The sequence below is a fragment of the Bufo gargarizans genome, chromosome 8, assembly GCF_014858855.1.
Source record: "Bufo gargarizans isolate SCDJY-AF-19 chromosome 8, ASM1485885v1, whole genome shotgun sequence".
NCBI classification, from domain to species: domain Eukaryota; kingdom Metazoa; phylum Chordata; class Amphibia; order Anura; family Bufonidae; genus Bufo; species Bufo gargarizans.
In genome coordinates this window covers 173,165,714-173,180,857 of record NC_058087.1, presented here as the reverse complement: position 1 = coordinate 173,180,857, position 15,144 = coordinate 173,165,714, and the positions used below count along the sequence as shown (strand labels likewise).

Genomic DNA, 15,144 nt, shown 5'->3' with positions numbered 1-15,144 from the left:
TGCCTCACTGGTCAAAACTGCTTCAGATCTAGGTTCTCTGGGACATAAGTACTGACTGACGTCCTAGCCATAGGATAGGTCATCAATATCGGTTCAGCAGAGGTCCAACTCCAGACTTCCTGCCAATCAGCCGTTTATGTGAGGAGTTTCCAGAATGAGGCACTGGAGCTGCACAGCGCCATCCACTGTGTAGTGGCAGTGCCTGGTTACTGCACAGCTGCTCCCATTCACAGCTATGTCTGTATACACACACTTCTATAGGGAATGCTGTCAGTCACTGCCCACTAAGCTCAGAATAGGGGAGAAATTTTGTATTAATAAAATTACAAGTTAGGGCTCATGCACACAACCGTATGCCCTCAGAGAGACACTGTGAGCGGCGTACATTGTGCGCACAGCATCATCGGTTACTATGATGCTGTGCGCATTAGGCTGCCCGTGGGAATATTGTCCTGCACTCATATGATCACGAGTGCAGGACAATAGTCCCACAGGCGGCTCGATGCGCACAGTATCTTAGTAACCAATGATGCTGTGCGCTCGTTGTATGCCGCTCTGGGACATATGGCCTGCTCACGGAGGGCATACGGTCGTGTGCAAGAGCCCTTAAACTGAATATATTCCCAGAAAACTGTTTTGATCTGCTAGACGGGGAGATGCAGTTGCGGGCATCAGAAGTGACGTGGGTGGCGGGGAGCAAGGCAAGTAGAACCTGTGAGTTAGGGGCCCAAGGCATTAGAGGGGTTGGATAACCCCATGAATAAAAGCAAAAAAAAGAAACAGCCTCTTCCATCCAATCACAAAATATATAAAAACACTACAAAGAACCAATTTCTTTACCAAAAGTCAGTCAGTTCCAAATGACTTGTTTTATTTGAATCAGGTATGATGGTACAGTGTGCATGTGATTAGCAGATTTCCAACAAACAGCATTATACTTACCAGGTTTAAATTTTGGTTTTACTGCTGTTTATTTAAATCTGCATATTAATTTTTTATTTTTTCGGGGTTACAAACACATACAGTATATGGTCAGCCAATTACATCGAGATGCCAGGCTATATCATCTGTGTATCCTAGATCAGTGTTTCCCAACCAGTGTGCCTCCAGCTGTTGCAAAACTACAACTCCCAGCATGCCTGCACAGCCAAAGGCTGTCCAGGCATGCTGGGAGTTGTAGTTTTGCAACAGCTGGAGGCACACTGGTTGGGAAACACTGTCCTAGATGGTCGAAGAAAACAAAAAATGCACAGTTCTCTTTTTTTCAGAATGCACAGAAAATAAAGTGTCAATGTCAGTTTACAAGCCAAGAAGATTTCCACGTATGGTCCTTTTTCATGAAAAAGATAAAAAGAAACAAAAACCTTTATATAAACAGTTTATTTTCATCTAAACAGCAACACAGACAGAACGCCATATAAACACAAAAGGAAGTGATGCAGAAGCAAGAGGCTGACTGAACATCGGAGGCACTAGGTTGCAATGACCAACCTTAGTTTCTGAGACCTAAAAAAGGAAAAAAAAATAAAAATTGGGGGGCAGGGGAGGGGGTAGAAGTCATGACATTGGTTTTTAATACAGCCAGCTAGAGGCTAGATATAGTTCTAAACTTGTTTTTTTATATTTTTAAGCATGCCTGCATCGGATAGCAAAGAAGAAAAAAAAAAACAAAAAAAAAAAACTATATAGATTACTAGTGGATTTATAGAAGTATAAAAGTTTATAATTTTACAGCAGTTGAAATACTGACATCAATATTAAAATAAAAGCAAGTTTTACATCATAACAATCAAAATACAAAAAGACTGAAGGAAGAGACCCTGTATGAAAAACGGGGGGGATATTCAGCAAATTTAGAACTCTATACAAGTGGCGAAAAATGGAAAAAAAAAAATGGCACACATACGACCCCCTCCCCTACGTGACTTATTTGTATTTAGCGTCATTCAATTTTGCAAAAAAAATTGTTTTTGTAAACAAGTTCTTGCCAAACCAATCCCTTCCTCTTTTTTTTAGTTTTTTTTTTTAGTTTTTTTTCCTTATTTATTGTAAGATGCCACATTGCTGAAGCTTATGATGGTGCAAACTTCTTGGCTTGTGCTCGGACTCTTTTTTCATATTCAACTCTGTTTTGGCTGGAGAAAGAAAAATGCAGATATTAAAACACAGTAGAAGCACATGGACCATAATAAAACTGGGATATAAACAGGTGGAGCAGGATTTATAAGCATAGGACATAAGGCAATGTTCAGGGCACCCCATAGACACTGGGTTGTCAGTGGGTTCAGCCAAAAATACGGAGTGCTCTTCTCTCCCATAAAATACTATTTTGAGGGAGAGAACGATAAGGCAACTTTTTTTTTTTTTTTTTGCCTAAATAGTTTTTTTTGATAAGCCACCACTAGAGGTGTTATGGGGAGAGAGAAGACTGCTGCCCCTATTTAAAAAAAATAAAACAAAACATTTAATTAAATTAAAAAAAACACACATAAAACTGAACCTCAAACTGCATGTCTCCGGCCAACAGACACTAGACCTGGATGTTGTTCTTCGCAATAACCTGGCCCTAAAAAACCAACCGCATAATGCTCCTCGTCAATACTACCCACTAAACTAATTTTGGCCACAGACCAATGGCAGTATCCTCCTCCTGAGAAAAATGGTGGCAGTCTTAAAACAGATCATTCATAATGACCCATGAACAAGCTGTAAGAGACCCTTATGGAGTTCTGCAATCACAGCCACTAAATCGACCTCTACAGCGGCAAACCTCTCAGCAGGTCGGAACATTATGGCCTGTATGGTTATTAAAACAGCCCTAAACCAGTCATAAAGGACACTCTGGGACATGGGCAGAATAGAAGCCTATGGGTACTGCACAGTAGACGTCAAAACATTTTCAGAAATCTGGATAAACCTGTTGTGAACGTCACGACTGAAAAATCTCTTTTCCGACTCCTTAAAAGGGTTGCACACATTTGCAACTTTTGTTCTGCAGCTTCAATGCATCCAAAAGAAAAAACATGTAGCCCGACCCAGTCTTGTGCTACTCCCTTCCATCAGCAAGTAAGGCCTCTTGCACACAAATGTATTTTCTTTCTGTGCCCGTTCCGTTTTTTTTTTTTGCGGACCGTATGGTTCCACAATTATTATTATAATTTTTTTTAAATAGAACATGTCCCATTATTGTCCGCATTACGGATAAGACCGTTCTATGAAGGGCCAGCTGTTCCATTTCGCAAAATACAGAATGCACACAGATGTCATACATTTTTTGCGGATCCATTTTTTTGCAGACCGCAAAATACATATGGTTGTGTGCAAGAGGCCTAAAGCAGAGGGAATGGCATCAGAAGACTATAGGATGGGTGGCCAGCAATACTGCTGGGTGAAGCCTGTCAGCAATGGGACACAGGTCCGTACACACTAAATGGTAGGAGACATCAACATAGCTCCTTTTTTGAATTTTAGATGCACTGGAGCAGTTTTCTCCAGTCTTCCCCTTATATGTGAAATACTGAACAGTACCCCAGGACCTGACAACTATGGGGTTACTTAAACGCTTCGATACCAAATCCATGCAGGATAGACAGGGGTGAGTGAAGCGAGACTGGCCGTGTTAAAAGTTGGTTATTTGGCTTAAATTTCATTCTCTTTGAGGTATATGGCTGTGGTGTTCTGCCTCCCTGGGGTCGCACCTATGCAACCACCGTGGTCTTACTGGATACTCTCTGGCATGGTATCCCCTAGTCCAGGGATGGGCAAACTGCAGCTCTCCAGCTGTTGTAAAACTACAACTCCCAGTATGCCCAGTCTGCCTACAGCCAACCGCAGGGCATGATGGGATTTGTAGTTTTACAACAGCTGGAGAGCCGCAGTTTGCCCATCCCTGCCCTAGTCCAAGGATCAGCAACCTTCAGCACTCCAGCTGTTGTGAAACTACAAATTCTCTTCTATGGTATTTCTGAGAACAGCAAAGTGTGCATGCTGGGAGTTGTATTTTCACAACAGCTGGAGTACTGAAGGCTGCTGATCCCTGTCCTAGTCCAATATTGCAAGTTTCTCCTCACCACTGGGCTATACTTACGTAAACTGTGCATCTCTAATTGAGATGACCCCACCCGCGGGGGTGGGTCTATGGGCAAACCTTTGACACCCGTTTATTAGGGCTTTCAAAGAAGTTACCATTTGTATGCTCTATGTGCATGTTCTGCAAGCCCTCGTGATCTAGGTGAGGTTTGCCGACCAGTAAATGGGCAGACTAGGAGGTGAGCAAATCACGCTTCGGATCCAAGATACAAAGTCAATGCATGCCCCAACTTCATTTTAAGGCCCAATGGAGACCCGTCTCCGTACAGCATTAAGATGAATGCGCTGTGCAGAAGCAAAATTCATTAAGTCTGAAGTCTCACAAGACTTTGGTGAAGAACTTCAGGCTTTGATTATACAACTTTAAATACAGCAATCCAAAGTCTGCTTCGGTACAGACTTGGATCTGAAATGCAAATCGTTCACCACTAGTGGTGACTTTGCCAACATCTCCATCACTACAACATTCGCCCTCCTTGTTTCCTTAGGATATACATTTCTTGTTGAGGTCTTTGTCATCATTCACAAGCTGTAGGGCACTATATTCTAGATAGGCGATTTAGTAACTTTTTTTGAAAGAAATATTGACAAAGAAAAAAAATAAACAATTAAATACTGACCAGTAAATTGTGTATGCCTCTGCTTGAGCTGGATCTTGTATATTTGGTTCATTTAGAAGTTCTTGTATTCCTAACAAGATCTGTGAACAGAGAGGAAGGTGTTAGTGTCCGTCCAAGGTCCTGCTCCTCTTCCTACGGCCGCAAAGTAAGATTTACCTGTTTAATTGTGATTGCTGGCCTCCAATCCTTATCTTCTTCTAAGATAGACAGACACACTGTGCCTGAAGGATAGACATTTGGGTGGAATAATGGAGGTTCAAATTTACCTGTTTAATAAGAGAACACAGATTAGAAGCAGGTTTGCATCACAATGATGTGGATCGGCAATGGGCTCTGCATGCAGTTTACAGCTAATAGCTGGGGCCGCGCCAGTACTTTCTATTGTTGCCGCCTGTCAATTAGCAGTAATCCATATGAAGATCCTGTAGCCGGACCACTTTAGATACACAGGTTTTAACGGGCGAGAGGAATAAGTCACTGCCACACGCTAGCTTATCTCCAGTGGAAACAATCGAGTCAACCGGGGACGGACTGGCCAAAGACCTTACAGTGAAACTTCCCGGAGGGCCGATACCCAGGGAGCCACTTGAGCCCTCTTCACAGCCAGCAGGCAGGTAAGTAGTGATCTTAAGGCCTCATGCACATGGTCGTTCCGTGCATTGGGGACCGCAATTGCAGGCCCCAATGCACGGGCAACATCCGTGCAGCGGGCCAGACCCATTGAAGTTGAATGGGTCCATGGTCTGTCCGCACCACAAATAAAAAAATATATGTCATGTCATATTTATTTGCGGAACAACGGAAAGAAACACCACGGAAGCACTCCGTAGTGCTTCCAGTGTTCCGTGACTCCGTTCTGCATCTCCGGAATTGCGGACCCATTCAACTGAATGGGTCCACATCCGTGATGCAGAGTGCACACGGCCCAGCGGCCGTGGATTGCCGACCTGCCATGTGCATGAGGCCTAAGGCTGTATTACACAGCCCGATTTAACAGGCGACTGTCAGGAAGCATTCCTCCTAACAATAGTCTACTCGTTAGCGGAGGAGACCGCCGCTATTACACGCAGCGATCTCCTCCTTAGTATAGGGAAGAGCAATCGTTATACCATCGCTCTTCTCTATACTGAATCATTGTCTGCCGGCAGCAGATTGTGATTAGACACCACGATCTGCTGCCTGCAAACAATGATTTTTTTTAACCTGCCGAAAGATTTGGATTGCCCGATGAACGAGCATTTGCTCGTTCATTAGGCGACAGTATTAGGGCTCGTTCATACGACTGCCGTTTTTTGCGGTCCGCCAATTGCGGATCCGCAAAAAACAGATGCCACCCGTGTGCCTTCCGCAATTTGCAGAACGGAACAGGAGGCCTATTATAGAAATGCCTATTCTTGTCTGTTTTGCTGAGACTCAATTTTTGCAGGGCCATGGAAACAAGCAACGGATGCGAACAGCACACAGAGTGATGTCCGCATCTTTTGTGGACCCATTGAAATAAATGGTTCCGTATACGGAACGCAGAAAACGGTCCGTATACGGAACGCAAAATATGTTTGTGTGAACGAGCCCTTAGACTGCTAGATGATCGCTAACGAGCATTACTATGAACACTCATTAGTGATCATCTGCCCAAAAATTGGCAGGTGTAATACAGGCTTTATGCTCCCTCCTGAATTCAACTGTATTGCCATCATGTATACACGTCTGACTAATGATATATATTATTGTCAGTTTGACCCAGGGAGTGATAGATAATTAATACAGTAGTCTGGGACCTCCTTATACTCAAGTGGCTGTCGTCGGACCTGGTGAAACGCATTGGGGCTATGAGGGTCTAGTAAGCAACAGGGTAATTAAGCACAGGACCAAGGTTCCAGCAGGCCAGGGGGGGTGTTGGTCGGGTCGCTCTTTTCAGGCGGGTGCTCTGACGACAGCCACTTGAGGTGCTTCCCGCTGATAAGACTAGTATCTATAGGATCAGAGCAGCTAGGTAAATAGTAATATAAGCCGTCTTTCCACTTCAAAACCACCACTGATGTATTTGAGACAATTGGCTACACCCAGCCAGAGCTATCTGTGAACCTTTACTGTACCTGGACTACTGAATATTATAGTAGTTTTTGTATCAATATTAGACGTTTTAAATAATTAAAAGTTACGTTTTATATTATTTAGTATAAGGAGGTCCCAGATTACTGTATTAAAGGGGTTGTCAGAGTTATTTTTTTGTTCTTTATATGTTTCTAACTAAACAGCTTTGCCATGCACTTACTGCATCTGTAGTTGCTCCTTTCTCAGAGTTCACGGAGGGTCACATGACCTGTGATGTCAGCTTCTCTCCCTGCTCCGATAATGATTTGTGCACAAAATGATTTCAACTTTCTGGTCTGTGCATGCACAGACCTTTAAAAATTTATACCGGATCTGTTTTTTCCAGGATGACACCGGAGAGACGGATCTGGTATTTCAATACATTTGTCAGACGGATCCATCTGACAAATGCCATCAGTTTGTGTCCGGATTGCCGGAATACTCTGCCGCAAGTGTGAAAGTACCCTTACTGAGTAGCTGCAGGCAGTGAGGAGACAAATGCTGGGCACAGGAGCTGACAGAGGAGTTCTGCAGAGCATTGCACAACAGGAAGATCCTGTGTATCAGCAGTGTCATGTAGTCCCACACATACAACATGCTGCCCAGTCTCCCAGCAGGCAGACATGTCATTTAGGGCAGACGTATTCACTCCCTTAGCAGTGCAGGGGGAGGGCAGATTATTGCAGGTAAACAAAGGGCCAGAAGAGAACCAGAGAAATAAGGAATTATTTTTTTTTTTTTTTACCTAAAACTTGCTTGGCTTAGATATATTGTTGCCCATCAGATTTACAGTGCTATACATTTCTTTTCATAACTCAGACAACCCCTTTAATTGTATTGCCATCATGAGGACAGAACATGGCAGATGGCCACTAGAGCTTCGGATCATAGATCTGAAGTCGATTCATTCAAACACTGTTTCAATGCAGTCTGGAGTCCTGCCTCCGTACAGCTTTAAAATGCATTGCCTCCATAGAGGCAAAATTCGTTTCATCCGAACTCACGCAAGACTTCAGTGAACGAATTTGGTATTCATTTCTACATCTTTAAAACATTTAAAATTCGGAATCCGAAGTCGGGTTTGGCAACAGCTGGTACCAACCCAACGTCGGATTCCGAATTTTAAATGGTTTTTAAAGATGTAGAAATGAATACCGAATTCATTCACCAAAGTCTCATGTGACTTCGGGTGAAATAAATTTTGCCTCCACAGAGAATACATTTTAATGCTGTATGGAGACAGGTCTCAGACAGCATTAAAACAGTGTCTAAACGAATAGACTTTGGATCTATGACCCAAAGCTCCATTTGCTCAAGCCTACTGGCCACCACACGGGTAGTTTTTTTGTGCTGCTGGGGCAGTATTTTGCGATGCCCTGTGGTATTTGGCTTTGCTGGGCTGGTATAATGTGCTGCAATAAGGTAGTACTGGCGTTGGTCCTGTCTTCTGTTAATTTGGATCAGACTACAAAATTGTGCCACTTATTTTTCTGGGGTCACTAAGTTATAAGTCCGCCCCTGGAATTAATATGTGGAAATTTAACATGTCTAATCCTCCTCTATGTCCCGCCAAGATGCACATCATTGGGGAGTGGCAACAAGCCCATATCAGGGGGTTGGGATCAACCGTTTCAGGCTACCTGTATCTAATGTGTATAGAAACCTTATACCATGGTTCTTACTACTGTGATTACTTCAACCTGGAAATTATAAGATGCCAAAAAGACAGCCCCTCTGTAAATATAAGCCTCTTGATTTGTTGTTACCGCCTAAGGAAGCCATGTCTGGCCATACGAGTAGGATTATGTGCCAGTCATTCAAGTGACAATGGGAGAACTAATTTTAAGTTATTCCCATGCCACCAAAATGCAAAGCTATGTGCGCCAACCCTTACAGAGCACTAAATTCTGTTTGTGCCGCTATACTCTTCCTCAGAAGCTTTGCTAGCGCCATAACACAGCATGCAATGGAACAAGCCAAGGTATGCCGTTATACAAACTTGGAGGCATGGCAGGAGCCGAATACTTACATTTCGGAGGCGAAGAGGGATAATCATCCTTAAAAAGCATTCGTAGTTTAAATAATCCTCCTTCCCATGGGGTCTGCAGAACACAAACACAATCATTAAGATTGAACATGCAGATCATCAATATCTATAATTGAATCAGTTTTTATTTGGGTCTTTCAAGACAGTTCAGATATGCCATCTACATGCGTTTTTTTTTGGGGGTTGAAGAGAAGGCTGCAATGGCACAGAGGTTATAACCTGCCCCAGTGGCATTCCCATTTCCTGCTACGTTCAGACAGGAGTAGGATATGTAGTGCAGTGAGGACCTGGGCATAGTCCGAATGGTCGTGGATCAATGAGGTGTATACAAGTTACTTTTTTTTTTTTTAAACCATGGGATGATTTGGAGGTGTACTGAGAAAAGCCTTTCAACTATTGCTGGCCCCAAGGGCAGCCTGCTTTACAAGTGGGGTACACAAGACCCTCATGATCTTGCATGTATGGCAAAACCTATTGCTATTCCAAAAATGTTTATTGTATGAATACCAGACAGTCTCTGCAAATTAATATGGGGAATTGACAAATGTATGATGGCCTTTGACAAGGCAGACTGTTTTAGACTAAATTACCTGCAAGATCTAGTACATAAAATGGACACCAATCTCTTCAGACATGGGATGGGAGCCCCTGCTGCACTAATGTCAACCCAGGGATATAGGGGGTTATTTACTAACAGAAATCAGCCTATACCAGGAGTATTTCTGGCGCAGATTGTGGCGCAAAAGTGGGCAGGCCTGTCTCATTCATCATTTTCTGTGCCTGTTTTAGGCGTAGAAAACTCTAAATCTACACCAGCAAGGGAGCCAGAGCCTCCACATAACTTCAGCAGATCCACTGCCAGCGCAGGGGCTTAAATGGGAACCTGTCACTGGGATTTTGTGTATAGAGCTGAGGACATGGGCTGCTAGATGGCCGCTAGCACATCCACAATACCCAGTCCCCATAGCTCTGTGTGCTTTTATTGTGAAAAAAAACAACGATTGGATACATATGCAAATTAACCTGAGACGAGTCCTGTCCCTGAGATGAGTCCAGCGTAAAGGAGCCCAGCATCCTCAGAATCTCCTCCATTGCTCCCCAACGTCAGAAAGCTAGAGCGCCGTAATCCTGCGATGTGTGAGCTAGCGCATGCACAGTTCGTTCCCTGAGGCTGATGCCAGCACAGGGAAGGAACACTATGATGACACTGCGCATGCGTTAGCTCGTGCATCACGAGATTACAGCGCTCTAGCTTTGTGACGTCGAGGAGCAAGAAGGAGATTCTGAGGATGCGGGGCAGTGCTGGGCTCCTTCACGCTGGACTCATCTCAGGGACAGGACTCGTCTAATTTGCATATGTATCAAATTGTTTTTTACAGAATAAAAGCACACAGAGCTATGGGGACTGGGTATTGCGGATGTGCTAGCGGCCACCTAGCAACCCATGTCCTCAGCTCCATACACAAAATCCCGGTGACAGGTTCCCTTTAAGACCGGTGTCCAAGACGTCAGTCTTAATAAATGACCCCCACAGTCTCTGGATCTTTTGGCATCAGTAGAGCCTCCATGTTTGGGTTTGCTCTTAACGCTACATAAGTAATGCAGAAAGCTGTGCGAAAAGGATTCTCTTACCCCTTTCTTGCCTGGAATAGCACATTCCCAGTTCATCAAGTTCATTGTGCCATCTGGATTTTTTGTTGGTACTGCAACAAACCCCTTAAGAGATAGGGGAGAAAAATAAAATAAATTATAAAGTAGTGCTATATAAAACTCATCAGGTTAGAAATGAATAAATGAAACTTACAAAAGGATGGTCTTTTCTCCAAGCTTTCCTCTCCTGTGCGAGTCTGCTCAGGGCTATGCCAGACATAGTTTGGGTTCCTGTAACATAAAGCGCTGGGTTACGTACAGTATCAGCTTTTACATATCGCCATCTAGTGGCCAAGATGCCAACTGTGGAAACGGAGCACAGGACTTAGGCCAGATACACATCTTTGATGGAAGTTTCCTCTATAAACTCCCCCCCCTCCCCCACACACAACGTAAAAGAACTCAAGGCAAATAAATATGACATGCGCCAATAAGCCACATTCACAGCCGCAATAAATACGTTCTCTACCGTCGCTTCCTTGCGCACTTTTATTCTTGCAGCCAAAAGGATGGATCTACTCACCTTTAAATAAAAATATAAATATAAGTCTCGCCTTCCTGATCCTCACTGGACCTGCAGCCGTCACAGGCCGTTCATCAAATCACTGGCCTCAGCAGCGACGTATTATTCATGCACACGTGACGACTGAAGCCAGTGACCGTGAAGTTACCAGTACTGGTCCTCTAGGGATCGGAGTGGCGGCACTTTTTTTTACTGCCCCCACAATGAGGTAATACAATCAATTATCAGTCACAAAAAGGGCTGAGCCCAAATAAGAGCTAGTGACAGAAGGCGGCCCTGCTGCATGGGACTGTTTCAGCACGGCTCCCTTCATCAGGTCCTAACCTGCCCCGAAATGGGTTTTCTGACAGTAAGTTATCTTCTAAGAACTCCTCAAACTCTTATTGGACAACGCTGCAAACATTGGACCCCGGGCTGGAGACCCGGGAGGGAAAACCGGCGTCAGTCCGTCCAAGATCATTAAGCAAGACCTGACGAAGTGCACAAAACGCGTAATCTCCATCTAAACAAACCTCATTAGAAATATTTCTTACTGGCTCTTTTTGGGCAGCACTACCACTTAGGGATCCACTTTTTTTTTTTAGACTGACTTTTTGCACTGTAGGTAGAAACCAAGGTACTCAGAGGAAACCCATGCAAACCAAGTCTGCGCAGATGTTACCTTTGGTCAGATTTGAACCTGGGCCTACAGAGCTGCAACGACCCCTACGGCTGTCACAGGCAGTAGGAGCAGCAGAGGAACGTGCTCAGGTGCGTTTTAGGAGATTGCCATCAAACTGCGTGGCCTGATGCAAGACCAACAGGTGCTAGTCCAGGGGTAACCAGAATCAAAAGTCTACACACAAATAACCAGGACTTCACTTGTCGAATACCAGTAAAATTTAAAAAGGGAACTGGTCACCTCAACCGCGAGCTGCATGAAATCCCGATAGGGCCCTTCCTGGCCGACAGCTCTGTAAAAAAATAAAATAAAGGGGAGTCTAAGGGTGCAGAGGGCAGCCCGAATCTACACTGCATGTGGTGCCCAGGGAGAAAAATGCAACAGAGCTGAAGTCATATGGAGAGAGCGTTTTCACCAGTAGGTTTCAGGTGACCTGAATTTCTGCTCCGAGTCCTTGTCAGGAGGCTCCTCTCACTATACTAGACCATAAAGAAAAATGTAAGCTTCCACCAAGTCAAGTGATGGAGGTCATTGACTCAAAACATGATTCAGGGGTCAGAAGAACTGACCTCATAGATGTCCTAATGTGGGCCCACACCTGAGGGAACGCACTGTCCTACTGACATGTGGAGCACATGCAAGATCCAGGCTTGAAAAATCCCCAAAGAAGTCAAACTTGTGTAGGAAAAGTCATCTCCGTCAGGTAAAGCCTTTCATTTCTTCTTTCTCTGTCAGTCTGTCCTTCACTTCTCTCATGTACTAGCGACGTTCCTCAAGATCTCCAATCAGGAGTCCAGAGGCTTCGCTTCCATCCTTCTGACTCCGTTCCACCAACCTTCAGCTGCAGAATACTACGGAAGTACCAATCCATGAACCTTCTGCGCTCTCCTTACCGTCCATTAAATGCTGTCGGGTCTCAATACCAGACCCCTGATAGGCAGCCATGTTTAGGGCATAGACGAGCACTTGCAATGATAAAGTGACTTCTAGAGGCCGACAAAGCAGAGCAGAGCTTCTCTCCAAGGCTCTGGGTCTTTACATAATATCTTCTTACCCATCGGCCATCCCGCCCAGGTCATGGTCATCCCGACGACTAGCCTGCATGGAAGTATGCTGCACTTGCACCACTCGTTATGGAGACTAAGCGCAGGGCATCCACAGCAGAGGAGCTTACCTTCTAACCCTCCTGCCAGGAGCCAGCCACTCATATCTATGGGTGCTTGCCCAGGACACGTGGCCAGCTCCCTACAGTCTTCCTTCTAGAAGGGCATGCTACAGGACTTCTCTCCCAAGACAGGAGAAAGCAGCCCACGTGCTGAAGTCTCTTCCATGGACATGATGAGACAACCGCAGGAGCATGAAGCTGCAGGATCCATCAACGAAGCAAGCAGAGCTGTGGGCCCACCGCCCGCTCCATGACCTCCCCATAGCCGCACATTGTCATATCAGTGGCTGCCGGAGGTGCAGGGACAGCTGCTTATCTGATAGGGACAGTTGTGAGCATGCCCTGCTACAGTCAGTCACCTATGTCTATGCAGCGTCAGCCGATACAGCGAATACTTATAGAAACTGGGGGGGGGGGGGGGGGGGGGGGTGATGTCACTGGGACCAGAGTAGAGAAGTGAACTTTCGAGATGTCAGGACCTTTTATAAATCACGTTTGCAGAAACCCACGTACTATTCAGACGCACAGATTTTCTGTTGCAGAACTTCTGAAACGCCCCAGGTTACATCACAGTTTTCAGGTTCTGTTTGCAGTCACTGAATAGAAACCCGGCCCCAATCGCATTCACACAACACTAAAAAAACTTTAGGAGAATTTACGTTCAGGCCTAGTTCAGAAGCTGGAGGGGGGCGGAGGACGACACCTCTCATCATGCCCCCGCCCACTCAGGCCCTTAGGCGTTCCTCTGACGAGCCCTGCACTTGAATCCATCAAGACAATCTCCATTCACCGACAGCAAGCAGAGATCTTGAAAGTGGTGTACACCGTGAAGAGGAGTCGCTGGCTTCTTCGTCATACAGTAAACTTGCTCCGACTCTAGTAACGCTCGACCGAGGGCCTCCTCTCGTAACGTCAGGGCGGGGCCTAGGAATAGTCGCCGACTAGCCGCGCAGCAAGCCAGGAAGGGAAAAAAAAATAATCGGGTAGCGATCATCTGCGCCGGACCAGACGAGCGGCCTCCTATCCTGGTTGTCAGGACGCCACCACAGATCTCACTACGTTTCTACAAGCAGGCGCCACCTACAGTCTATTATCAGAACTGCTCCCACGAGTACAAGGTGGGAACCTAGTCACGAGGCAACTGCTCGCCAGGCAACTCCCTAATAAAACCGCTCGCCCCTGCCTCCCATCCGAGACCTCTAGACCGTCAGACTGAACTTTTCAGCTTCATTTTCCCATTTTTTTGGGGGGAGAATTTTAAAGCTCCTTGTAAGGGGGAATCACATAACTAGCAATTCCACAAAGGAATATTAATCGGATCTGAGCTCATCATCTGCCGCCATCCAGGTGAAGGGGGGCCCCCACGGGTCACTGATGAAGACGTGGGGTATACATCCACTAAACTGGCCCCCCTGCAGGATTACTATTTAAGCAAATACCCAAAATGGAACATCCCTTTAAATAAAGTCCGTCCATGTGGGCACTGACAGCTAGGAGGAAGTTGCCCCCCCCTAGCCATGTGGATGTGAGAGGGAAGACTTGGTCCCCACATCCAGGACTGTGACCACCTGCACCCTGTGACACTCATAGGAATGAATGGGAGGTGCGCTGCTGCGGGGACTAGGGAAAAAATAAAATAAAAATTTTAAAAATACACAAAACACAAGAGAACGGCAGGAGCCCCCCTCCGGTCAGGATGAGGCAGCCGGTAACGGCTACAGGCTGGGTCCTACAGCGGGGGGGAGTCCCGGGTCACGATGCGGCCTCCCACCGCCGCCCCCGCCCGTGCTGAGGAGGGAGCTCAGCCGGGAGAAACCCTTTCCTCGCCGGCCCCGGGAGCCGCTCACCTGCTGTAGCTTCACCCCCTGACAATCCGGGCTCCGCGGCGGCGACTGCTCTTTGTGTCGGGACAAAGCCCCTGAAGTTTCCCTCCTGAAGCAGCACTGAACCTGACCCAGACTAAATAAGACCTCATGTCACAAGGACCCCGGCCCCGCGGCTGCCCTCACAGCTGCCTGCACAAAAAGGGGAAACCCCGCCAAAGCCCCCAGACGACTCCTACCCCGCCCAGCAGGAGGCGCTTCACTCAATAAATACCGTCTAGCCACCGTGTGCATGACAAGGGTCCGCTGCTCTATGGTGTGGGCGGACCCCCTGTCACCCAGCCGGTGAACGGTTTATAGTTGGACATTAAAAACGGGCCGGTTATAAAACAGGCATAAACCGGATGATATCGCACCGGTACAGCGCCGGCTAATAGTCAAAGAAGAAATAGAGGGAAAAAAACTCTGCAGG

General features: G+C 45.9%; 1 protein-coding gene across 1 annotated transcript; it reads right to left on the bottom strand.

Annotated features, from left to right (window-relative positions):
- Window positions 1-2,014: 2,014 nt before the first annotated feature.
- Window positions 2,015-14,860, bottom strand: UBE2I (ubiquitin conjugating enzyme E2 I). Its single transcript, XM_044303737.1, has 7 exons — window positions 14,697-14,860; window positions 10,655-10,731; window positions 10,483-10,566; window positions 8,833-8,905; window positions 4,866-4,975; window positions 4,710-4,789; window positions 2,015-2,135 (listed from the first exon to the last, which is right to left on the bottom strand). Exons 2-7 carry the CDS (start codon window positions 10,718-10,720, stop codon window positions 2,072-2,074), a joined length of 477 nt encoding a protein of 158 aa, XP_044159672.1. The 5' UTR covers window positions 10,721-10,731; window positions 14,697-14,860; the 3' UTR covers window positions 2,015-2,071.
- Between the last annotated feature and the right edge of the window lie 284 nt (window positions 14,861-15,144).